General features: G+C 43.9%; 1 protein-coding gene across 5 annotated transcripts in view; it reads right to left on the bottom strand.

Moving 5' to 3' along the window:
* The window catches only part of Helz (helicase with zinc finger), a 145,936-nt gene that overhangs the window by 12,227 nt on the left and 107,136 nt on the right, over nt 1-26,573 (bottom strand). For all 5 annotated transcript variants that reach the window (XM_029545737.1, XM_029545736.1, XM_021212285.2 and 2 more), the window contains 8 exons: nt 21,847-22,051; nt 18,454-18,505; nt 17,559-17,749; nt 15,721-15,928; nt 13,591-13,670; nt 8,953-9,562; nt 8,344-8,578; nt 6,441-6,957 (listed from right to left, as the gene is read on the bottom strand). In XM_029545737.1, coding sequence (XP_029401597.1) covers nt 6,441-6,957; nt 8,344-8,578; nt 8,953-9,562; nt 13,591-13,670; nt 15,721-15,928; nt 17,559-17,749; nt 18,454-18,505; nt 21,847-22,051 — 2,098 coding nt within the window. The remainder of the gene's footprint in view (nt 1-6,440; nt 6,958-8,343; nt 8,579-8,952; nt 9,563-13,590; nt 13,671-15,720; nt 15,929-17,558; nt 17,750-18,453; nt 18,506-21,846; nt 22,052-26,573) is intronic.

The following is a 26,573-nucleotide window of genomic DNA, read 5'->3' as shown; positions in this document are numbered from 1 at the left end:
AGGCCCGGGTGATGGCCTGGATAGGAGGTGCAGTGCGTGCATACTATGTACAAAGGCCCGGGTGATGGCCTGGATAGGAGGTGCAGTGCGTGCATGCTATGTACAAAGCCCGGGTGCGATGGTCAGCACCAGGTGGGGGAGGGGGTGAAAGCAATTGCTTAAATCTTTTTCTTAATGATGGAAAAGCTTCATTCCATTCACTGAGCCTTTCTCACCAAAAAATTCCAATGTAAAATACAATAGAGAGACAAACAAACTTGAGAAAGAAATAATTCCCCCACCTAGGAAATAAGCATTTTAAAATATGACACGGGAAGAAAAGAGACCTAGAGAATCCCAGACATCCCGCATCTTACTGACACAAATCTCAGAAGGAAAGACCAGGATGAACGAAGACTACCAAAGGATGAGGTGACTTCAGGTGGCTGAGGGCCGTCTGCGCCTCGGGGTGCTGTTGTGTCTTTGTGACCTGCATGCAGGCAGGTCAGGGAAATTCCCCAGTTGTGCCTCTCCAACCAGAGCACTCATCGGCTCGGCTCCACATGAAGAGGCGCGCCGTGTGAGAAGCCCCTCTCAGGAAAGGACACTTGGGAGTCTGCCCACAGTGTTTTCCTACACCCAAACACTGAGTCACGGAGGAGACACTAAAACCAAGGCAGCACTACAGCTGAGAGAAGTCTGTCTGCATCGCTGTGGCACTCTGGGCTGCCTCAGCTTCTTAACTCATCTTCAGTGTGGACAGCTGGACCATCCAGACACCTCTTACAAGAAGACAGAGCCAGTTTGAGCAGGATATGAAACAGTTCGGAAGAGCCTTCAACTTGGAGCAATGAGCTTTCTCTCTGAACGATCAAAATGACCACAATTAAGATTTCCAGCTTTTCAAAAGAAGAGTCCCAGAGAACTTCCGCTCAGCTCTGAGTACTAGAAAATGAATTGCTTATGTTAATTTCGGAGATTTGAGGGCTCAGGGTTCATCATCTAAAAATCCAAACGCTCTGCAGTTAGAATGAGATAGATTTCCAGAAAGGAAGAATTGCTCCTTCCACTGCCACAACAAGGGAAAAATTTAGATGGCTAAAAATGTAACTCTTGGTCCCAAGAACATGTGCTTCCCCCCAGCATCGTGAGAGCTGTAGTTATTCCTTGTCCCCTACACTTTCCTGCCAAACACGAGCTTCCACTTCATTAATGACGACCCTGATAGGATCAACATCTTTGTGCCTCAGTCTCCCAGGAGTTCCTAGGAGCTGCCGAGATGGCTCAGTGTGTAAAGCTTGCTGGCCAGCCTCAACACAGGGGATGACTCCAGCGGGTTCTCCTCTAACCTAAAACCTCTCTTTCACCCCATACCCCACACAAACACACACAAATAAAATACATGTAATTAAAAAAGAAAATAAGGAAAAGAATGAATTGCCAGGTCTGTTGGCACAAGTCTGTGATCCCAGTTATTCATGAGGCTGAGGCAGGAGGATGGAAAGCTCAAGTCCGATGTGGCTATGGACACCAAGCCTGTGGCTGGCCTGCATGAGTTGGTGAGACTCTATCTTGAAGTGAAAACACAGCTGGGCTATAGCTCAGGAAACGGCGCTTGATCTAGTATGCATGAGGGTCTAGTTTTAATCCCTAACACTCAATAATGACGACGGTAAACAAGGAGTTAAAATAAGTGCTCCCAGGAAACCCTGTTCCAGAGAACAGGGTTCAGTTCCCAGCATCCACACTGCAGCTCACAACTATCCACAGCTCCAGATCCAGGGAACCAACACGCTCTTGTGGCTTCCTTAGGCACCAGGCACACACGTAGTGGAGACACACACACACACACACACAGAGGCAACCATTCACAAACACAAAATAAAAACTTTTTAAAAAATTCTCCCTGTAGAACTATGACATCATTATGTCACCAAACATGATTGTTACTTTAAAATTTTACAGCTAGTATTTCTTTATAAATATTAAACTGTAATACTAACACTTCAAAAACATGAATGTATGAACTATAGTTAATATATGAACTATACATAAGAAAGTTACTAAATTTGTGTACAAATTTATATTAATATAGCTGGCAGTTTAAGTAAAATTCCCAGCTTGCTTACTACTCTAAGACCTATCTGTAATGTTAAGGTTAACAAATTCTTTCATACGAATGCATATAAATAAATAACTGGAGGAAAGGTTAGCATATTAATAAAAACTTCTGTATTTATAACTATGCCCAAGGCAATCACCAAGGTAAGACTAAGTGCTCGCACTATGGTGCCAGGCGGGATCCCAGCTCACACTATGGTGCCAGGAGCTTTACCTAAAGCCCAATGGCTCATCTCAGTGATTGGCTTTGACAATTAGGCATGAAGAGCGGTCTAGCTTACTGGTCTGTTGATGACCATTTCTTGTTCTAGGAGGTTTATCAGACACCATCCTTTACTGAGCCAAGAAGACAGCAATATTTCCAGCTGGTTACAGAACACAAATCACCAGCCATCAATATGTACATCTACAGCGAGAAGAGGTGAAATCTCCCAGCCCTTGGTCAGGATGATAGCCCTCCAGCATAGCACTCGGCTCTAAAGGGGAACTCAGGAGCAAGCATGGCTAGAGAACACAGGGAAATCCAAACTAACTAATGCCGAAACCACAGGTGCTCGAGAGAAAAATGAAAATAAGCAAACTGTTCAAAAGCCAGGACCTAAAACAGGAAGTATTCCAAGCAGGGCCATAAGAGAGGCAGAGTTATCTTTTACGCCGACTGACTGACCACTGACCAGAATGAGCAGCGGGGAGCGCCACTGTGCAGCTGGCAGTGCCATTGTGCCACCCACCCCCACCAGAACCGGAAAGCTGAGCAGTCTCTCGACCACCAGCCACACCCCTAGCCGGGATCCAATTCTCTAAGGAGGCTGCTATGATAATATCATCACTGCAAACAAAAATGTGCAATTTCAGAAACCAGTTCTTATTGGTGCAGTGACAATCTGAAGAGGATTTTTCATTTTCTCCATTTATTTCTTTAATCAAACTATTTCAGAGTGAAGCGCATCTGAGACAGAGAAGCGCTCTTTGTGCCAGTGTCAGCACTGCCAGTCTGTGGGAAACGGAAGTTCTTAACTTGACAAATCTACAGCCACTTAAGGAGAATGAGGATTTGTTTTCACGATGAAACGCCTGGGAGGTATAATGGGAGAAGCTTGCACTACAACAATGAGCAGAGCATAAGACCAAACAGCATCCCAGGGAACCAGAAATGACAACACCGAAGAGTTTAAAGAGAAACACACAAAACGAACGGTCCAGAGCGGAGAGAGGGAGAGCCAGAGACACATGGGAGAGTGTACTGTTTCCTAAAGGATCGACTCCAAGTGCTTCCAGAGAAAAAGTCCTTCCAATTTAAAAGTTTACTATAAAAGTTTACTATACTTCAAATAGAAATCTAAAGGAGGTTTTAGAGGTATATAAGAGGAAGAATTGACAATGATATTCTAAACTTCTAGTAGAAAAGTCTCAAAATGGTCTCTCCTCCTCTTCCAAACAATACAGAAACAGGAAGAGGAAGAGAGGCGTCACACTCCCTCCAGGTTCACAGAGTTGTTAGAGCATTAAGAGTCTGAATTGAGAGTGTCACTCGGGTACAGAACAGAGACTGCAGGAGAAAAACAAGCACCAAGTCCAGAAAGTGACTTCACTACAGGATACCCTGGACAGTGCCTTCTTCCTCAGAGGTGAGGCCATACAGTCATCATGCAAAATGAACATTTGCACACATACCAAAATCAGCCTTCAAGCCGGGCGTGGTGGTGCACGTCTTTAATCCCAGCACTCAGGAGGCAGAGGCAGGCGGATTTCTGAGTTCGAGGCCAGCCTGGTCTACCGAGTGAGTTCCAGGACAGCCAGGGCTACACAGAGAAATTCTGTCTCGGAAAACAAAAACAAAAAACAAACAAACAAACAAAACAAAAAACAGTCTTCAAGAGCAATCGCTCTGGGTACATGTGTAAGCCTGCACAAACACACGTGCTCTGTGTGCATGCAGGAGCCTGCAGAGGCCAGGAGGGTGTCTGGTTCTCTGGGGCTGGAGTTGTGAGCCACAGTGGGGGCTGGGCACAGAACCTGGTCCTCTGTAAGAACAGTAAGTGCCCTGAACCACTAGCCATGTCTCCAGCCTGGGAAAACTTTTAACAGCACCAAAAAGTCACCACATCTGGAGCCCTGGGAGGCCGGCCAGCTAAGACTGGGTTTCTGCTGACTGCATCAGCTCTTCACTCAAAACAGGAGCACAACACAATGCTTTGTGAAGAAGCTGTTGTTTGACAAGAACGCTAAGTCTAGTTAGTGGTGGGGCTCCAACTAGTGAAGGGACAAAGACAAACCTCCAGCCAAGGTAAGCCGTTAGGGTAAGCGTTTTCTCCCCTGAGATTAATCTGCCAAGGTTTCTGGCAACAAAAGAATCCACAGTAGGGAAAAAAAAGCAACTTTCTTTGAATTGTTAAAGTTAAAGAAATTGCTTTAAACGGTTGGAAATAAACAGTGAGAGCATATGCCATTCACTGTGGGAGATGATTCATGCAAAACCACTTTGAACACACAAAAATTACCCTAATACATTGAAAATGTCAAAAATCTACAATGTGGTAAAAATAATGTTTTCCCTGTCAAAGAATTTCTTCAATTGTTGCAACTTAGTCATCGCTCACGAACCCGGTGTAAGAAGCAAAATGACCAAGTGTTTTTGCAAAGCAAACAAAGTCAGTGACAAATGAAGACGCCTATTTATATACTCACAGTAACACAAAGAGACCAAGCACGGAAAACATCAGAGTACAAAGAACTTAGACTCCAGAATCACGGACAACTTTAGAAGAGCAGTGATTAAAGTAGATTTACTCAGTGTGAAGAGTTACTTGCAAAGTATACCCTGTGACGCCCATGAGCGCTGGGACATGGTCCTCACAACAGTGTTATGAGTGCACCCACCCAGAGAGGTGAGGCTCACCTGGGACTGGGAAAGGGGCTCAGTCTTTCTCCTTAAAAACAACAAACACTCAAATGCATCAAACAACTCTTTGAGCTAAGAAACTAAAAGCCTGCAGCTTCTATGAGAATATTTAGTCAAGAAAAACCAGAGAATTTATTTCATAAAAACAACAAATTCTGTGGTAAGGGTCATATTCTCTGTTCTCCAACTCTGTGGCAGCTTTGAAAGTAAGCCCTTTCTGCCAGGGGAGCAGAAGAGACCACGTTCTCACAGAACTATGATTTGCTTTGACTTCCCCCACGGCTCATTGGAAGATTATGTCAGAAGATCTGTCAGCCAGCTGTGGTGGCTCGAGCCTGTAATCCCAAAGCTCAAGAAGGACAATTACTAGTTCAAGGCCATCTCAAGCTCTCAATGAGATCCTGTCTCAAAGAAAGATGCTTAATTCACATTCCACAATTGCCAGGTATGGGAACGTATGCCTGCAATCCAAGGGTGAGAGGCCTTGGTCACATACTGAGCTCAAATAAAAGTGTAACTTTACCTTGTTTTAATAAAACACCTCTAACAATTACCTACCATTCCCTTTACACAGTCTGACCCTTAGTTGCTGTAAGCTAATTGGGAACAGCTAGACAATAACAGTCTACACATTATACAGTTGGGAAACTTGTTTTGATATGTGTATGCATGAATTGCCTGCAGATGTCCAAAGAATCCAGAAGAAGCAACGGTTCCCTTGGAACTTGAGTTACAGACGGTTGTGAATCACCATGTAGGCGCTGGGAAGTGATCCCAGGTCCTATGGAAGAGCACTCAAGAGTTCCTCAGTGCTGAGCCATCTCTCCAGCCCCATCTTGGCAGTATTAACCCCTGAAATCACTACAAGCTTCCCATCAGTGAGTATATCGCAGGCAAAGCTGCATCTGTCTCCCGACGCTCCATTGGCAGCCAGCCTTATGTTAACTGACTGAATGTTCTGGCATTTGGAAACTGGTCTGACTGTGGGCCTACTACCTTCATAAATACCATCCTACTAAAAGCTCAGATGACAGAGAGAGAATCAATGCTTGGAACTGCCACTCACTAGAAATACCAGAACCTTTAACAAGTACTACTTAACCTAAGTAACTATCAACCTAAGAAGAGATAACCACTGAGGCCCATGTCCTGAGGTTAGGAAGGCCAACACTATTCAGCTGTAGAGTCCTCCAGTGTAAAAACATGCCAAAAGAGCAATAAAATACTTTTAAGTGACTTAATGTTTCAACAATACCGCATATAAAATCTGAAACAGCACAAAAGGATAAACGTTAAAATAATTTTCAGAAAAGAATATTTTTTAAAGATACTCTGTCTGGTGAAACCTCCTTTTATCAAGTGGGTAAACACGATTCACAGGGACAGTGTTTGCTCACAGCCAGCTAATCCCCAAGACAGAAGAGCACTGAAAGGTTACCTCTTCTAGGCTGGGGAGCGAAGAAGCAGACACTGTGCGAGATGACAGTGGGTGAAATGGCTCTTGACCAACAGCATGTTGATGGTTCTGGATGCGTATAAAAGGGTTCTGCGGTGGCCTGGGGGGCAATGGAGGTAGGCCATAGGGAAAGCCCGGCCCTATTAAGTGATTCTGCTGCAAGTTAGCAAAATTCCATGCTCCTTCCGGAGCCAGGTATTTCAGAGGAGGAGGGGCAAGGTGTTCAGATGGCAACGAGAAAGGGGAACCGAATAGCTGAGGTGGGAGGCGCTGCGGGAATGCTGGGCTGTTGGCTACTTCGATGTCTCTGCTGCTGTCATTAAAGTTAGCAAAGTGGCTACTGTGGTCTGTGGAGGAAGGGGGAGTCGGGACCGCTGGTGGGCTTCTAGGCTGAACTTGTCTGTACTGTAGGAGTCTTGACTGAGGTGGTGGCATTTCAGCTAGTTCTCCAGTGTCACCTTGATCCCGATGGGACAGCTCTCTGAGTAAGTCTTGAAACCTAAACGGAGACAGAGAGTATGAGAGTCCCCACCACATTAAGGAGAGCAGAGTCAACCTCAAGTGTCATTTCTGCAAACCAAATCACAAGACCTAATTTGGGTTGGCATTAATTAATCCAAAACTGGCACCCAAGAGTTACTGAACTGGAGCCCATCGGGAAAGACGACAACTACCTAACTGCTTTTGTTTTTTGCTCTTTTTTTTTTTTTTTTTTTTAACCTTTGCATGAAAAGATCCATTCTTCCTTCAACATAAAAAACAGAAAGGGACCGGGAGAGCTCAGCAGATACAGATGCTGGCCACTAAATCTGACAACTCAAGGTAAGCCCTGGAAGACACAATGTAGAAGAACCATCTCCACATGGGCTTCTTCTGACCCCACATTCACATTCACATTCACACACACACACACACACACACACACACACACACACACGTAAACAAAAATCAGTAACTAAGAGGCTCTTACAGAGGACTCAGGTTCAGGTCTCAGCACCTATGTGGTGGCTCACGACCACCGGTAACTCTAGAGGATCCAATGCCCACTTGTGGCTTCCTCAGGCACAGACATGCACACAGTACTCAGACCATGCATGCAGGCAAAATACTCATACACATGAAATTTAAGAGAAAAAGAAACAATCAAAATAAAAAAATGTATACTTTAAAAATAGAAATAAATGTTAAAACAAAACAAAAGTGAATTAAAAAAAAAAAACCTTTAAGGGCCACAGTAACAGTGGGTGTTGTTCAGAGAGGATGAGGAAGCCGTTCATACTAAGTCACATGACACTGGCCACAAATACAGTCAGTTAGGCGAGAACCCAGAGGACACCTACAGCTGCAGAAAACTATCTGCCTACTAGATAGAGCCTTAGTAAAAAAACTCATAATTTTTTTTCTTTTTTCTTTTTTTTTCCAAGACAGGGTTTCTCTGTATAGCTCTGACTGTCCTGGAACTCACTCTGTAGACCAGGCTGGCCTCGAACTCAGAAATCTGCCTGCCTCTGCCTCCCGAGTGCTGGGATTAAAGGCGTGCGCCACTAAGCCCAGCTGAAACTCATAACTACAAATTGACTTTGTCCCCATTATCCTTTTATTTACTAAGTAAACAAACAATAAAAACATCCAGTCCCGGTGATGGTTTCCTTTGCTTAACAGATTGTAAAGCAAAAGCTAAGGTTGTAGATTCAGTCCAGATTGGAATGAGAGCGCATTCTAAATTCTCCATATTTCAGAGTCAACTAAGAGAACTGTAGCAACCGCCAAGGCCTGCACCAGGGTCACTTGAGAGCATCTTCCAATCTAAAGCTAAAGGGCTACAGTGAGGCAGACAGCACGCAGGTCGTGATCGATCAGGGCTGGCCCTGGCCTGCTGGAATACCTTGAGAATGTTGTCTCTGTTTCATCGTCAACCCTGCCGGCGACTTTCCACTCTGCCCTCACTGGTGGCTGGTGGAGGCCAATGGGTGTCTGGGGAAGATGCGGGAGGTGAGGGTGGTGATGGTGTGAATACGGGATACCGCCCTGGCTCAGGTAGGCGTGGTGCTCACTCCACTGCTGCAGTCGCGCCTGCTGCTGCCTCAGCGTCTCCAGAGCTACACTTCCATGCACTCGATCTGCAGAAGCGGGTGGGAAAGATCGAGTTTATCCATTTGGAGCTTCAGTTTAATTCCTGCAAAGACTTTTACATCCAGATTTTCTCCACAAAGACAAAGAAACAGCTACAATCTAGTTGGGTAAAAGTAAATATCCCATAGCCCACAGCTTTGTTGCTGCCTCTCCCTCCTTTGTGATCGTGTAAAGGATGTCTACTGGATACTTATTATACTCGTAACACTTGAAGTCAAATTGTACTATACTAACTGGTTGGGTTTTCTGGCATCTGGAGACATGAGTCAATCTTAGCTTACACTAATACTGCATAGGACATGCCATGGTTAACAATAACCGGGGAACACTTCAGACTTGACATCGTGACAGGGAAGCTTACCCAAAGCTTCCTCTATAGGCAATCCTGGAGAGCTCTCATCAACAAAGTTGTTCAAAGGTGATGCCAGGATGGGGCCAGGCTGTGTGATGGCTCTCAGTGGACTGTGGCCGTCGGGCAGCCCAGGAGGCGGCTGCTGCTCAGGACCCACAGCCTCTGCAGCAGGAGACTGTGGTCGGTGAGCAACTGCATTATTGAAAAATGCATTGGTGGGCCCCGCCTGAAATGCAGGAGAGAGCTGAGGTGCTGGCTGTGGGGCCTGTGGAGGTGCCTGGCTCTGCTGCGGGACCACCTGATTTGGCTGGGGTGCCACCTGATTTGGCTGGGGTGCCACCTGATTTGGCTGAGGTACCATCTGATTTGGTTGTTCAGGCAAATTATTCTGTTGCTGATTTAACAAGGTGTGCGGCTGGGAAATGGGAAAAGGCGGCCTGGGCGGCTGAGGCAGCGGGTGGAAATGGCGGCTAGGGATTGCATACTGGGCGTGTGGCGCAGGAAGAGGAAGGTTTATATGTCTTGGGTTGAGATTATCTTTTCGAGGAAATTTAGTGTTGGAATAAATCCCAGGACGGGATTCAGGACTTCTGTTCTGTGGATTTGATTCCAAATCAACCTGGAGAGGAGAAAAAAAAAACAGAAACATTTTTTTAAACCGCAGAAGCCCCAAGTTTGGTGGCTTTTCATCCTTTTCCAGCCACACCCCACTTGAAGGTTATATAACAAGCTCTCTCGCTCACTCTTTCTTCAGGATGAGAATTGTAGGTGCAGACTCAGTTACCTGAATATATTCTCATAAATTAAAAAAGATGACAGGAAACACAGCATATTAAATGTGAGCTGAATTAAAAGCTGCTACCATTTTATTAGAATGGCCACTCTAATCCCTGCTACACTGTTTTCAATTTCAGTTTCTCCCTTAGAAGGAGAACCATTAATTTCCTTCAGATATAAATCAATAAAATGTGCTCTTTCCCACTGATTTTATGTCTTGATATATCTAATCTACTTCAAACAAATCAACATTAATAAAAACCATGTCTCTAGCAACTTTCAAGTGGAAAAATAGGTTCCATGGCATCTTTGTAGAACCATAATGGCAGCTGACTTTTGTCACAGTTTGTAATTCTCTCTTTAACATTTATGGAGGGCCTACTAAGTGCATTGTGCTTGATTCTTAAGACTGAAAAGCAACATGGACATGAAGTCTAAGTGTTCTTGTCCAGCCCTTTCCAAAAACAGCTTGCCAATCCCTGGCCTAGAGTCCAGCCGAGGTCCTATGCAGACGCTCGCAACACTGAAAAGAGGGGTTCGTGTGAGATACTAGGACTAAGAAATGTAAAAGCTTCAGAAAAGCAACGGCTTCGGAGCTGAACATTCCTAAAGGACTGGTTGCTCTAGGGAGAGAAGGGTACTCCAACAGACTGAGCTGTTTAATCCAAGGCTGAGACAACAGCTGCACAGCAGATGTGGGGTACACATGTTCTGTTCAGAGCTAGAACTTCGATTCTTTCCATGGTGGTTTCCCACTCTTGACATCAATTATAATGACTGACTCTGCATTGAGCACATATCAAGTCTGATCCCACTAAGCTTCAGAGAAGCACCATCAAAAGGTCTGACGTTAAAGAGCATTGCTATCTTGAAATGCAAGTTTGACTGTATGTGCTGTGAAAACCAAAAACAGTGTGTAAAGTGGCACCTTTTCTTTTCCAGCTGTTAAACCTCTCCATCAACTGTTATGTGTCACCTTGTAAGTTTCAGTGCTAAAATGGTCAGTGAGAACTGCAGGGTGTTTGCTCTGCCACAGTCTGTAAAGCTAATCAGGGAGCCCAAGAAAACAGGGCTGAGTGGGGGAGGCGCCAGGTTTCTGATGAGAGCTAGGAACACTGGCCAAGGCATCCATGCAGTTAGCTGCAGTGCCAATCACACACCAAGAGCAGCCACATCTTACCACTTATACCCTTGGGTCCTTGAGAACCAGGCCTGGCTTTCCTGGGCAGTTGCTGTCCATGTTGCTCACTCCTTAGAACCTACCTGATGCTCTTCATAAGTAAACATTTCCTCATACCACTCAGAATCTTGTGGGTGATGAAGCTCCATTAGCCAGGGACACAACTCTCTCAAAAAGACACTGTTATTATGCACACTCTGATCATAAACATGAGGCCATGGTTACAGGACATGGTTGTTTATGGTTAAGTTGCTGTTTTAACTGGTCCCGTTACTTGTGACTTTGATACACACAGGAAGCTCATAACCACATCATGCTATGATTTTGAAATGGGGATGGGAGTGGGAGAGGCTGCAGAGAAATGCTCTCAAGCATCAGTGTTTGGGAAGGTTGTGAGAGATGAATGCATGTCAGCACCCTGCAGTGGAAGCAGCTGTAGCAGACGTACTTGGAGGCGGCAAGGTGCTGGTGCTATCAAATTAGATTTAAATTATCTTTAAATTTCTGCTATAAATCTAACAAGGCTACCTGATAGTAATGTTTCATTTTCTTTATATCCTGGTGCTTTGCTTTGGGGCCCAGGAAACATGAAAAAAGTACTCCAAGCTCTGTTAATTCAGTGTCTTGGTATTAGGAGGCCTAAGAGCAGAGGCAGCTGGGTGACGGTGGTAGATACAGGCTGCTTCAGACTCTATTGTTAGCTTGCTTCCCCTGAGCACCCCTTGGCTGCCTCCCTTACACTGCAGTCCCTCCTACCACTTGTCACTCAGAGATGCTCCTGGGATATTTGTGACTGGAGACAGAGGACAACTGCTCCAGCAGAAGACCAAATCTAAATTAGAAGTCTTTATCAATAAGTGGGTACTTAAAGACACAACTTAGACTAGCTTATGGCCGTCAACCATAGACTTCAAAGAGAAGTGGGACCACACAGAACGCTGGGAAATCACAACTCAAGGACTCCGGTAATTTGGAGAGGTGAGATGGGAACATCTTAAGACAGAAGGTCATACACTAGGAAGGAGAAATAAAGTACACAAGTCCAAGTCTAAACTTTAGTACTTTTCCATGTAGATTTGTGCACATGTGAGAGGGTATCCGGTTTGTTCAGTGATTGTTCTTTAGAGAGCTGTACCACTATATTGTGTGTTTGCTAATCATTGACTATAGTCCCAAAATCGCCTTATGAAAATGTTATGCCCTATGTAACAGCAGAGTAACATAAAAATAACACTACATTTTATAAAACAACAACAACAACAAAAGACAGAAGGCCGTGTAACAAAGAGTTGCAGGAAGAAATGTTGTGTTAAAGAAAGTAATAGAAGTAAAACAGCCAAATGCTGAACACCCTAGAACTATGAGCTGTGTGAGACAGTCCATGGAGCTCACAGCTGCAGTTAGGTGCAGAGAGCTAGGTCTAGCCTGTGCCAGTGTAGGGAGAAACGAAAGACAAGGCATCAGGGGTGAAGTTATCTATCTATCTATCTATCTATCTATCTATCTATCTATCTATCTATCTATCTATCTATCTATCTAAGCTTTTGTGGTACTAGGCTTTCTATCTATCTATCTATCTATCTATCTATCTATCTATCTATCTATCTAAGCTTTTGTGGTACTAGGCTTTGAACCAGGGTCTTGCGTGTGCTAGACCAACACCCACTACCACTGAGCTATGGCCCCAGGAGAAAGCATCTTCTGAGAATCTCCTAGGCTAGAGTAACTGCACAGCAAGCAATGTGGGAAGGAGAGATGGCCAGAAGAGTCTGCACAGCAGAGAAGGGTGAGAACATGGAATCAGTGAGGTGATTGGACCAGGAAGACACTCCAGAGGATGTCATCTAAGGCTGGGATGACAAAGCAAAGAGGCTTAAGGATGTATAAAAAGTGAGACTCATTGTCATCAACTGATGATGGTGGTGACAGCAGTCATCTCTACATCATGAGGAAACAGGCTGGGGAAGAGTCACTGAGGAACCTGGATAGAGGAGCCGAGTACTGCACAACAAAGGTGGGAGCCAAGCCCTGCTGACACTAGAGTGCATGAGCTGCCAGCTGCACTGATCCAACCACTGACACGGTCCTCTCTAACCTGTCCCAACACAAAAGCATGAATGGCAGACAAACGGTCAGACACAAAGGTAAGGCTCTACAGAGAGAGGACAAGGCCAGGCACTAAGGAAGTCACTGCCACAGTCCTACCCTGTCTAAGGTCACTGCTAGTGAGACATCTTCTTTATCATGAGGAGTCTATAATGTCAAGTCTATTGGTGAAATAAGAAAATTGGAGGAAGGGAACTGGAGACATGATGGTTCATCAGTTGCCCAGACTTAATTCCCAGCACCAGCCTGGTAGCTCACAACCATCTGTGACTCCAGTTCCAGGATCTCTGATGGCTTCATCCACCCTCCATAGGCACACATGTGGTACACATACATACATACAGGCAAAACACTTATACACATAAAACTAATACATCTTTAAAACTTAAAAAAGAATCAATCTGAGGAGATACACATGTGCAAAGGAAATAACATAATGGCAGACAGTGAAGAAAGGGGGCACAACCCACTGAATTACTCTGAAAGAACGTGCATAAGAGATTCAGAGAACCAGGAGATGCTCTGGGCCAGCCAGGCCCTCCCCTACCCCACAAAGCCCCTCTCCATCCCTGTGAGCAGCATACCTGTTTGGGCTCTGTAGGTTTCTTCTCTGGTGTTCGGATCTTATTAATTTCAGGTCCAGGGTTATTTGTATCAGTTTTACCTAAGAAAATAGTTTTAAAACCTTATGAGTTTTCTCCAGTGAATGTGACATTTCTAGTGACTATTCAACACTAGACAGAGCACAGTAGTTTCACCATCGTGCACTCGCTGCTTTACCCTACTGTGTGCATTCTACTCCTCCATTCTCAGAGCTGCAGTTCCTCTGCAAAATGGAAGAAGTTATAAATGAAAAATGACAGGTCAAACAACCTGAAAATAGCAAATAAAAAAGAAAATTGTCCACTCTCCAGGATTTACAATCTCATTTTTTAAAAACCAGACACATATAAGGCCTTGGCATTCCTGCCTGTTTATGAAGGTTCAACACTTTGTTCAGTTGCAAATATAATTAAGCAAAAATCTAAATAATTTATCAGCTCAATTTACCGACGAGATCTAACCTGATGGTGAGAGTTTAGATCTAAAAGCTCCCTGAAGGGCCAAGTGTGAACTGTCTTGTTCTCCAGCCCGTGTTTTATGGGGAAGAGGAAGCCTTAGGACATGGAGACTAGACGGCAGAAGTGGACACTGGGATTCCTACCCATCTCTCTTTGGCTTTTTGCTTCCCTACTCCCATGAACTGAACAAACACACACGATGTCATAATGCACTGTGCGGCCACAGCCCCACAACGGCGGGACAAAGCAAATATGAACTGAATCTGTCAAAACTAGGAATCAAAACACATCTTTCCTTTTTAGAGATTGTTCATCTCAGGTACTGTGTCACAGTGACCGTTAGCACATGGTGAATAAAGATACCCCAAAAGAAATCTAAGTTATAGTTTGCAAACATTTTAAGTACAAGTAGTCCACAGATTACACAGGAAGCAAAATTACGGTTTTCAAAACCTGATTGTCGTAGCCTAGACTAACCTCTCAGGTAGGAAAAGCCTTCCTCTCTCAGAACTCAGCCCTGCTTCAGAGAGGCCTGATGCAGGCATGTTCTGAGAGATGCCGAGGCAGCAGCTTGAGGACCTGGCAAAGCAAGCATCGCAGCAAAGCTGCCTAACCACTGATGGCAAGAAAGGAGGATGCTAACACCCAAGCTAAAAACCAATGGGTGGCCAGAAGATTAAACAGTGTGTAAGAAAATCTAGGCAAGCTGAAGAGTGAAATAGCAGAAACTATCAAAGCCAGAACAGAGCCTACAGGGTCTCACTACACTGTAGCCCAGGTTAGCTTGGATGTTATAATCCTCTGGCCTCGGTCTTCCCAGTGCTGAGATTACAGGCAAGCACCACCCACCCAGTGCATGGCTCTATCTGAATTTTAAGATTCAGATATTACAAAGTATATTGAACTAAGTAAAAATACAAAAATAACATATCAGAATCTGGAATGTATTAACAAGGAAGACAGTTATGCTAAAAATCAAGCTTCTACCCTACACCATATGTGAAAGACTTTACACTTAAATTCCTTTTAAATGGTGAAAGAAATTAAGACCTAAAAACACAGGGACACATATATTCTGTCCATAGGCCTAGTGTTGTTAAATTCCCAAGTCTTCCAAAACTGCTATAAAGATGTAATGTAACCCAGATCAGTGGTATAGCGGTAAGTTGGTGGTGTGGTAGTGAGCAGAGCTGCCTTCCAATCAAAAGCTCCACTGGTTAGTTCTTGGGTTTTTTTGGTTGGTTGGTTTTGGTTGTTGGTTGGTTTTGGTGGTTGGTTGGTTTAAGATAAGCTGATTCTGAACTGTGTATGGCAAACAATCTGGACTAGACTGACAGAACAAAGTGGGAGCACTTAGGAAAACTCCTGTTTTCCTAAGCAGCACGGACAAAGCTTAGAGTACTCAGGCCGGCACAAACTCTAGCACAAACACAGACATGTGCCAGCGCCGATTCTAGCTTTGAGGAAGCTCAGTGGTGAGAGAACAAACTTTTCTGTAGACGGTCCTGGGGCAAATGACCACAGACACGCAAAACAAACCAACTTACAGGATCAGTGCCTCAGGCCTCATCTCACAACACACACACATACAATTAAGTCAAGGACCTGGCACCAGAGCTGAAACAATAGGTTTCCCACAGGACTGTGACCTACCATTTCGGTTTTGCTCCTGCTGATCCTTCTCTGTGTGCTGATTCTGTGGCTGGCCTAGGCTGACAGGTGGGTGATGTCCAAGACCATAAGGGATCGGCGACCCACGTCCATGTGTGTGTAATAGGTTCATATTGTAGGCCATTGCTGCCTGGTGTGTAATAATACGAGGGTCAACTGCAAACCTACCCTGGTACCCTGTCCATGGCACCTATTATTAGGAGAAACAAAATAATTGAACTGAGTAATGTTTCTGAACACAAACTGATACAGTGTTGCAGATAAGCAAACCCAACTACACAGAGATAACACTTTTACCCAACTACCATGTTCATCACTCTACAGTAGCAATGGGTAGGATTGCTATTATGTCCTTACTGGCCAAAACCTGGCCCTCAAAACCCTTAGCAGGTTAGGGAAAATGGAGAGTTACAAGAAAACGAGGACCTGAAATTAGTACTTATTCCCCAAGACATCAAAGCAGTTTGTACTCCTGCATCATCCCCCCTCCACACAGAGGTACACATCCCAGACCATCATGAAAATGATCTTCTTAAGTTCCATACTTTAACAGACTGGGTCGAAGGCTGGAGGAGAAAACTAAAGAGTCTCAACTCAAAGAGTGGCTACTCTAGCCTTATGCAAGTGACAATCACTCAGGGATCATGGCAGGCAAAACTCACACAGGTCATTATTTTAATGACTGCTTCTGATGGACTCAACTCTACCTTAAGTCACAGAGGCAGAAGAGCTTGCCTAGAAATGCATGACCATTACAGGGATAAAAATGACAACTCCCGTTGTCACTGTTTTAACTGGTGGACACAGACTCTCAGAGATCTTCTATCCTAAAAGCCTCTGTGACCTAGTAAAATGAAATAGAAATCCTAACAGACAGACTATTTAAAGCAGACCATGGATCATGTTGCCAGGCTGTCCAGAAAGAAATAGCTACAATCAGAAGCGGCTAAAGCAGCTGAGGCGCAGGCAAGAAACCCTCGCCTCCAACCATCCTGCTTGGCTGCCAGGCTGTGACCTACCACAGGCTGAGAATGCTTGTAGTTCAGCAGTTCTCTTGGTGGGCACAGGCAGGAGTGTCAAAGCACTCTGGCAAGATCACCTCTCACTGAAATTTACTCACTTCAATCAAATAAATTGTTTCTTAGGCTAAAATTTCTAAATTTAGAAATATTCATGTCTCTACAAGTTAAAAAATAATAATAATCACCAAACATTTCAAAAAGGAAATAATAGTGAATTTATGAATCAGATGGAAGCCCTCTAAAAACCTCTTCCCAGAATTCCGTAGTGTGGCTCTAATATGTCATACAGCGTGGGATTCCCCAGACCAATTGAGACCCAAGAGAACTGAAGGTCTCTAAGAAAACTGAAGGTCTCTAAGAGAACTGAAGGTCTCTAAGAGAACTGAAGGTCTTTGGCTCCTCAATAACCCCGCTGCTTAGCAACTGAGAAAAAAATGCAGAAGACGAAACAGAAACATCAATTATTCTGCTCTCCTCAGAGAAAAACATTTTACAAGATTTCAAAGGCTTCTGAATCAAAACAGGAGACCCCCAGACTTCTTTAGTCTCTGACCAGTGACATTTACTCATACACATCTCCGGTCATCTCAAAACTTAAAAATGAAACATGAGTCACTTTATGGATGCTGGAGATGCAAAAAGAAAATAAAAGCGTGTAGGTGTGGCTCAGCAGTGACTGCTGCATGCATGAGACCTTGGTTCAATGCCCAGCACGGAAAAGCAAAGGATGGTAAACCCTCAGTGGGACTGCCACCACCGCTACTGATTTAGGAGAAAGTATCTGAAATATCCACTTACAGGTAAAGGCACCGACATAACTACATTCCCTCCGTAGACAGCAGGTACGTAAAGAATACTTGTCCCAGTGTGAGGATCTATTCTTTGAACGGGGCTTGGAGATTTCCCCAAGTTTGGGTGTGGTCCAAGAGGGGGCGGAGGAGTATATGCTCTAATAGGATTGCCAATAAGGACGGAAGGATTGGGCTGAACTGAAAAACAAACAAACAAAAAGGAGACTCAATAGTTATACACATTGACCTAGAGCGAAATGCTCTAATCATCCAATAGCAATAACACATGTCCCAGATGAACCATGAAATCCCTCCACCAAAGAACGAAGTGTGTGGCTCACGGTAGAAAACAACCACTCCACAGTGTGCTCGAGCATCAGCTGCAGCTGCACTGTCCAAAGCCTGCAGTGCTAACCTGTGAGAAGCTGGAGGTGAGTCTTCAACACAGGGAACCATGACTGCACAACTCCGAACAGCAGCCTCAACACGAGAGCGGACAGCTCCTCAGAATCGGGCCCTGACTTGCCACACATGACTTGGGACATAGCCACACGGGGAGTGCAGGTTACACAAGTATGACCACAGCACTCAAGAGCATCCTAATAAACTTTAGCCTGAAACATTTATAGAACATAGATACCCCGTGAACACTTATGTAAAAGGCTATGCATGCTAGTTGTAATCCAGTCACTTTTCAGAAATCAACACATTGTCATGAAAGAATAAAGAATTCAATAAGAATACAAACCTTTGTATATGCCTGAGATATTGGGGAGGGGGTGTAAAGGCCGGGAAGAGGAGAGAGAAGAGGCAGACATGCAGACAGAACGTTCTCTCTCATGGCAGTTTTTTTCTTAATTCTTTCAAAAGCAAGTTTTTCTGGCATTAGCTTTTCTACTCACCAATTCCATCATTCTGGAAATGATCACTCTGGGGATGATGGAGGCTTTTCACCTTTAAAGACAAAAACAAATATATGATAAGTAATCTAAGCGTGTTTTAACATTAGAGAACCAAGTGCTTTCTAAGCATACACAAATGAAATATAAATACCCACAATTAATATTTTTGAAGTATGAGGCTATGTCAAAACAACCTTCTTTAGGTCCATGCCTTTAGGCAAAGTTGCTGCATTTTCAGTTTTCTGCTTCAAAACTAAGGACATCTAAAATCCTTTTATGTTTTGTATTTTGAATATTTACTTGTGTGTGTGTGTGTGTGTACGCACACACGCGCATGCAGAGTTGTAGGCAGGCGCTTAGGCACAGAAGTTAGAGGAGGGATTCAATCTCTCAGAGTTTCATTTACAGGGATTTGGGAGATGTCATGCTTATTACATAGGTGCTAGGATGCAAACTCCCAGCCTTTTGACTGTGCAGTTTCTCAGCGTCTGAGCTATCTCTCTAGCTCCTATTTTGTTAAGACAGGGTCTTATGTAACCCAGGCTGGCCTCAAACTGGTTAGGTAGCCAAGGATGACCTTGGCCTTCTGATTCTTCTGCCTCGACCTCCTAAGTGCTGGGGTGGAACTTTGTACACGCTGAGAGAGGCAAGCACTCTCCCAGTGGAGCTACACTCCCACCCCTCAAACTCTTTATTAACAAATTTGGGCTTTTTTTTTTTTTTCCCTTTAATATAGCCTGACTGGCCTGAAACTTGCTATATCATGGGCTGGCCACAAATTCATAGTGACCCTCCTGCCTCTCTGCCTTCCAAGTGCTGGAACTACAATGAAAAATGTCGTCACTACAACTCCAATCTATGTCTATTCCAAGGTAACATCCCTCAAATTGCTCTAAAAGTGAAATGACAAAGCATAAAAGTTGTTTTTCAAAAAGGAAATCTCAAGTGCTCTACTCAAGGAGACGAGAGCCACACTAACACAGTGTGATTTCTGTGTTTTAGTATGATTCATAGTATCTCAAAGAATTCAATTTTCTCTGAAAAAAGCAAGAGACCCTGAGGATTTTGGGAGGGACTGCAGTTAATTGCTAGGAGACAGTTTGGCAATAGAGTTCAGAAGCACCAAGGATTCACAGAGACGTTAATACTGTAATTGCACTTCCAGGGATTTACCCAAATGAAATCATCAGGGATCTGGCACAGATGTTCCTCATCCATATGTGTGATAGATGCTGAAGAGATCCAAATGCCCATCACTGGGGGGGGGGGGGGGCCTTTATTAAATAAGCAACGACACCAAGTGCTTCTGGCTGTTGCTAGCCCTGAATTCCGAACTTTCATCATACCCTAATCTCCTGTGGTCTCCCACAAAAATGTTCCCTGATCTCTTGTGTCCCATAGTCTTTGTAAAAGCTTGCTATAGTTTGGATCTGAAATGTCCCCTCAAAGACTTGATCCTCAGCAGGTGAGGGGCCCTGTAAGAGGAGGGGCCGAGTTCGAGAGCTTCAAGGCAGAAGTGTGCCTTGGGGGAATCTATGGGACCTGGTCCCTCCTCTTCCTGTTCAGTTTTGCTTCCCATGAAGTGGTAGGTCCCACCAGGACAAGCAGCATCTGACCCAAGCAAAGGGGCCAACTGGTCACAGACTGAAGCCTCTTAAACTGGGAGGCAGAATAACCTCGGCACTTTCTAAGTCAGTGGTACCAGGTACCCACTACAGTCATATAATGCAGAGCTTCCTTATTCATCTAAACATAATGTGTTGTTCTCAGATGAGATGTCATGTAGCCCAGGCTAGGCTGAATTTATAACATAGCCAAGAATAACTCTAAACTTCTGATCCTCTTGCTTCTTGCCTCTCAAACACTAAAATATTAGGCACATACATCACCATAAAGTACTTCAAACATCTATTATAATCAGATAGTTATTGTATCTGATTATATAATTATAACTGTTGTTATAATTGTTAGTGCCTGTCTTCTAGGCACAGAAGCCAGGCAATAACTAACAAAAGAAAAACCCAGCCCAGTTGAGCTAGCTTGGGCTTCACTGTTCTTATTTGTTTTGTTTACACTTTCTCTAAGCCTCCTGCCTCTATGCACTCAGTAATGTCTTCAACAAGAAGCCCACGGTGTGTGTCTGACTCTGTCTCCTGCTCTGCCATCCTGACAGCATGCATCCAACATCTGCCTCAAAAGGACTCAAGCTAGCTTTGTTATCTATGCTTCTAGTATCCAGCACGTGGCAGGCAGAGGCAACTCATTAGTGCAGAATGCTTTACCCTCCAATCACACCAAATCACAGAAGCAAAACAGCGTGTTTTAATTAAGCTACATATGATTGTGCATTAACAGACTCCTTTCGAGCTTAGCCCCTATTTAACTAAAAAAGATCTTCACAATATTACGCCATTCATTATTGCTCACATGTTAGATATTAGGAAGGCCAATGCTAATATACTCTTTAAATTCAGATAGTAAGCTTAATTTTTTATAAAGTCAATAAAGTCATCAGCAGACTGCAGTGAATCCCACACATGTCAGTTTCAGAATCTGCTTTTCAGGATGTTAAATACAAGAATTTTTTTCATGCACTGGAGTAAACAAGCCAGCTGTCTTTGCTCAAAATAACTGTAGCTCAAAACTGAAAATGGCCTTGACCTCCCCCTACCCCCAACTCTACCCATTCTAAACAGGCTGCTTCCAGACTGTAGAACCATTTTATCTTCAAGAATCCAGCAAGTTGTCTCAACTATGTCCAAATACCACTTGAAATGAAATGGTTGCTTTTCTTTATTGAAAAATTATTTTAAAACATAATTCCTGTACATAAGTGCTTGTATGAATATGCTTTTAAGTGTGTCACTGGGGATGGTAAGGTGGATCAGCAGGTGAAGGAAATTTGCTCAAAGTCAGAACTGACTCCCCCAAGTTGTCGTCTGACCTCCTTCCTCATCTATGCATGGCACAGGTGTGTGGCATGCGCGCATGCACGCACACACTCACAAGTTAATAAATGTCTTTACGTTTTGTTTTTTTTTTAAATAAAAATAAAACATGTAGTAACCCTTTACACTGTGCTCGCATTCACACCTGCTGCCAGGCTTTCGCCTACCAAGGGAGGCGTGCTGGGGGATGGGCAAGGGTACTGAAAGGTGTCAGCCACCTCACAGGTGGAGAGGATGACTAAGCATGGGCCCCACCACCCAAATCTTGGCAAAGTTCCTGGCAAATAAATACAGCTGTGGCCACTGAATGTGACTCTAACCCCAGTACTTTACCAACAAGCCAGTGTAAATGTGACTCTAACCCAGTACTTTACCAGCAAGCCAGTGTAAATGTGACTCTAACCCAGTACTTTACCGACAAGCCAGTGTAAAGCAGGGCCTGTACCTTGGGTGGTGAGTGCTGCTGTCGGCTACTGTTTCCTGAATGCTGCAGTCGTAAAGCCCGGGGGATGAACTCAGGAGCCAGCGGATTCAACACGTAAGTCTTCTTGAGTTCTAAAGCCTCTAACTGTGCCTTGATCTGTTCGAACGTGATCCCGTGCAAGCTGTGGTTTTCATGACACAGGGCAATAAACCGCTCCCAAAACTTTCTGCAGGAAAGATTTAGAAATTCAGGTTACAAATACCAGTGGATGAATGGAAGGAACTAAAGATGATTTCAAATTCTGCCCACTGCCCCACACTGGATACCAACAGTAATTAATTTTTTTAAAAAAAACTATTTTTAATGATGGTTCTTAAACACTTTTATCTCCCTTGTAGCCCACCACCCATCAGAGATAGTGGAAAAGAAAGGATATGGGTGAAGTGGACCTGTTTAGAAAGTCCCATCTGTGTTGTCTGGAAATTGGCAGTTCAGTTCACAGGTTAGGAGCAGCTCTATGTACTCACAAACACTTTATGGATACACCAGCAGTCTAGTGTGGTACTCTGGAGAGTAAACACGAATCGGCAGTGGTGGCACTACCTAGCAGACACAGCCAGGCCTCAGCCTCGGCTCGAGTCAGCAGGAGGGATCAGGAGGGACACCAGGGCAAGTTCTTGCCTGTGCCTCTCTCATAGAAACAAAGATCAACAAAGACATGAGACCCACAAGTGTTATACAGCTAGTTCTCTAAATACACCTAGTTCTGTCTCTGTCACTGTCTGTAGAGTCCAATTTCTACCCTCTAAACATCACATGTCCTCTATGGGTCTTGCCTCTCAGCACATGTGTCTGTTTCAACTGACATCACTGTGCCAATCAGCTTAAGTCCACAAAAGCGACAAAAAACTACAGCACACCACAGGAGATTTTTGGTGTGCTTCTCTTTAATGGAATCCAGACAGATGCAGCTCAACTACACAATATAAGACAGACCAATACATACATGTTATTAACAAAAAAAAAATCCTTCATCATGTGTCCTTTCAGATGCATACTTTAACAGAACATCCTTTCACCTGTGTCTGCTTCAACAAAATGTTCCTTCTCTACAAAGTGAGTTCCAGGACAGCCAGGGCTATACAGAGAAACCCTGTCTCAAAACAAACAAACAAAAAAGACAAAACAACAACAACAAAAAAAAATTCCTTCACGAGTCTACCTAAGTCTTTCACCTGTGTCCACTTTAGGAAAACACTCCTTCACACATTTGCCCCCAACAAAACACCATCCAACACAACCGACTCTCCAAAGAACCCTTTAAGTTTCCACTTCATCCTACTTCAAATCTTTAAGGCTAATATTTATCTAAGTACAATGTAGACAGAATCTTTCTCAATGACAAAACTGTAGACAGCCTAGGAGCATACTATATACAACAAGACCATAAAAAACTTTAGCTCATCAACACTAATACAGAATCATGTATTTATGAACCATGTAATGAGATTTTCAAAACTGAGAGTAGCTCAATTTATAGAAAATCTATACTTCTAGTCTTACAAACACATATGTATACATGTATTGTAGACTTGTGATGATACATGCACATATACACATCTACAAACAGTGATACACTGCATAACAGTCATACCATACTGCATACATAAAGTGATGATTTCTGCCAAACAGTATCATGGCTGTCCTTCCTGTTATTTGCTTTGATGGTGACAGCAACCAAAAACTGCCTTTCTCAGAACTCATCAGTAAATAACAAATGGACTGTATCTATATACTACATACATAGAGAATTAAAATGTATATGCATATTACTATGAACTATAGATTAGAAGGAACCTTGTATGGGGCTAAAGAGAGGACTCGGTAAAACGCTTGCTGCATAGCATGAAGACTTGAGTTCTAAACTACAATAATTATACAAATAAAGACTGGTGTGTAGCCTGTAACCCACGAGTATCTGTGGAGGTGGTGAGCCCCAGGTTCAATGAGAGACACCCATCTCAAGAAAATAAGGTGGGATGGGTGGAAGAGCACTTGACCCAACCTTAGCTTCTAACACCCACATCGGATGGTACAAGGGCTTTCAACTCCAGCTCCTGGGACCTCGCTTCTCGCCTCTGTAGGCCCCACATACAAACGGCACATACATATTGACACATAAATAATAAGGTGGAAAGTGAGGAAAGTATTTTGTCATAGACGTCTACAAACATGCACACACACGTGTGCATACACATACACACACACACGAACCTAGATATACTAAATTAATAAAACCAAATCAGAATATAAAATGGAGTTATGAAAAATAATCTGCATGAGGATTCTGAAAAATAACCAGCTACTCATATATTTTTCTCTTAGAAATGCTTGTCATAAACACAACTTATATCACCAACTAAGTGCTAAGACCTAAATAAATTATGGAAAATATAGTTTGAAAAGTTAGGCAAAACAAGTCAACCGCCAATAAAGAATCTAGCTTTCAGAGTGAGAACGTGTTCATGTACTGACCGGGCAAACGGCCAAGGCTGGGAACCCTGCTGCAGTGCAGGTACAGCGTGGAGGAGACTAACGTGAGTGAGTGCCTGTGTGTGTATGTGAGTGAGTGCCTGTGTGTGTATGTGAGTGAGTGCCTGTGTGTGTATGTGAGTGAGTGCCTCTGTGTGTGTGTGTGTGTGAGTGCCTGTGTGCGTATGTGAGTGAGTGCCTGTGTGTGTGAGTGAGTGCCTGTGTGTGGCTGAGTCTATGCATGCAGGGAGAGGCCAGAGGTCAGCTTCAGGAGACTTTTGATTTTATAGACAAGGTAGGTTTCTCACCGTCCTAAAGTCAGGCTAGGCTGCCACACACAAAGATTTCTGGGGAGATGGAGGGAGGATGTGCTGTAAGTGTAACAGGTAAATTAAACAGGTCCTCCCCCGTGCCTCCCTTGTGCTGACCGTTTCTCTAGCTGAACACTAGCTAAAAAGCATGAGTCAAAGAAAATCTGTCCTGATTTTGTATTAGCTTTGTTTTCATGTACATGTACATACATACATACATACATACATTCATGCATACATACATACATACACAACACACACAAAGTAAGTATTGTCCTTGGAACATACTGACTATCATGTTTGGGTCATATTCTACACATGCATTAAATGTTTATATTCACCAAATTAATGACATGTGCTAATGATGAAATCCATTCTAAGGAAGAATCTCTCCAAGGCTGTGATGTGGAACAACGACATCACTGTGCCACCTGCTCCTGCCACTTCTCACTCCTCGGACTCACCACAGTTTGTCATGCAGTCATTCTTTCATGAGAAAGGCCTGAGTTTTGAAGTCACTCCAACAACTGTTTGTGAACCACATAAGGCCTTCAGCAGTTTTACTTAAATTTCACTGCGTCAGGCTGTCTGTTTAAAATGAAAATAAACAGCCACGCTGGACGGCCGTTGGTCTGACTAAACGGGGCAATGTGTGCCCAGCACACAGGCAGCATCCGGCGTGGATGGCCATCAGGAACAGCTGCTGCACTAATATTTGCTAGTAGGGGAGGAAGAAGTTCATTATATCTTTTTCAGACTAATAAGCATATTCTGTTCAAAACAATAACAAAAAGAATAAGATTAAGCTGGTGTAATACACAGGAATCACTTCTGGAAACCCCAGTGACACCTGAGAATGCCACATTACTCTCTAATAAACAGCAGACAAGCTGGGAGGTGCTGAAGAAGCCAAACTCTAAGAATTTACCCATCATTCTGACGGGACCCAGCGTCACATCCCTTCCTGGACTCAGCCTTTACTGTTAACTGTACTGGTTGGTTGGCAAAGTTTTTATTGAGTTTATCACTATCAAACCGTGAGCTGGAACCATGATTTAAACTATCCAAATGACTGAGGCAATCACCATTCGCATTGTACAATCTCTCCCTCTTACTACGCCCCAGCAAGCACTCTGCTTAGCACATGAATTAACTGCAGCCCTTTGTATACCCAAGATATAGTTAGAAATAAGCCATCAGTGGGCCCAGTCTCAAGCTAAAAATTAGCCCTGCCCAACTCAACAGCAGGCCACAGGAAGAATTCTTCACCTATCTGTGTAGAGAAAGTAACAACTCAGGTCAGAGAAAGACAAAAATTGCTAATCCTAGGCGGTTGGCAGTGGTCTGTCTTCAGGAAAGGTAACAGCTTCTTCAGCAACACACAGGCTGCTGAGGAGAGCTCCCAGGCTGCTGAGGAGAGCTCCCAGGCTGCTGAGGAGAGCTCCCAGGCTGCTGAGGAGAGCTCCCAGGCTGCTGAGGAGAGCTCCAGGCACACTCCGCTGTGCCCATTCACCTCCCTGACAGCACAGAGCTGTCTGCATTCACGTCATCCCAGTTTATACTTCCTAATCATAAACATAAACACAAATGGCAAAACACCACAGCATTCTAACACTTTAACCAACACACTTTGGAGAGACAGTTGAGCAAGTAAATCAAAAATCTCTGGACAGAAGCGAAGTTAGGAGAGTCACTAATACACTCAGTCCTGGCTGGTGAGGTGCATCAGCAGACGAAAGTGCTGCTGGGCCGACATGAGGGATCCCCGGAGCTCAGGTAAAGGTGGAAGGAGAGGCCCAACTACACAAAGTTGCCTGCAGACATCCAGATACAGGCTGTGGTATTAATAGCCACATGTATCTCTCTCTCTCTCTCTCTCTCTCTCTCTCTCTCTCTCTCTCTCTC

This window comes from Mus pahari, chromosome 14 (genome assembly GCF_900095145.1).
Source record: "Mus pahari chromosome 14, PAHARI_EIJ_v1.1, whole genome shotgun sequence".
Lineage (NCBI taxonomy): Eukaryota > Metazoa > Chordata > Mammalia > Rodentia > Muridae > Mus > Mus pahari.
This window is presented reverse-complemented; position numbering and strand designations above follow the sequence as displayed.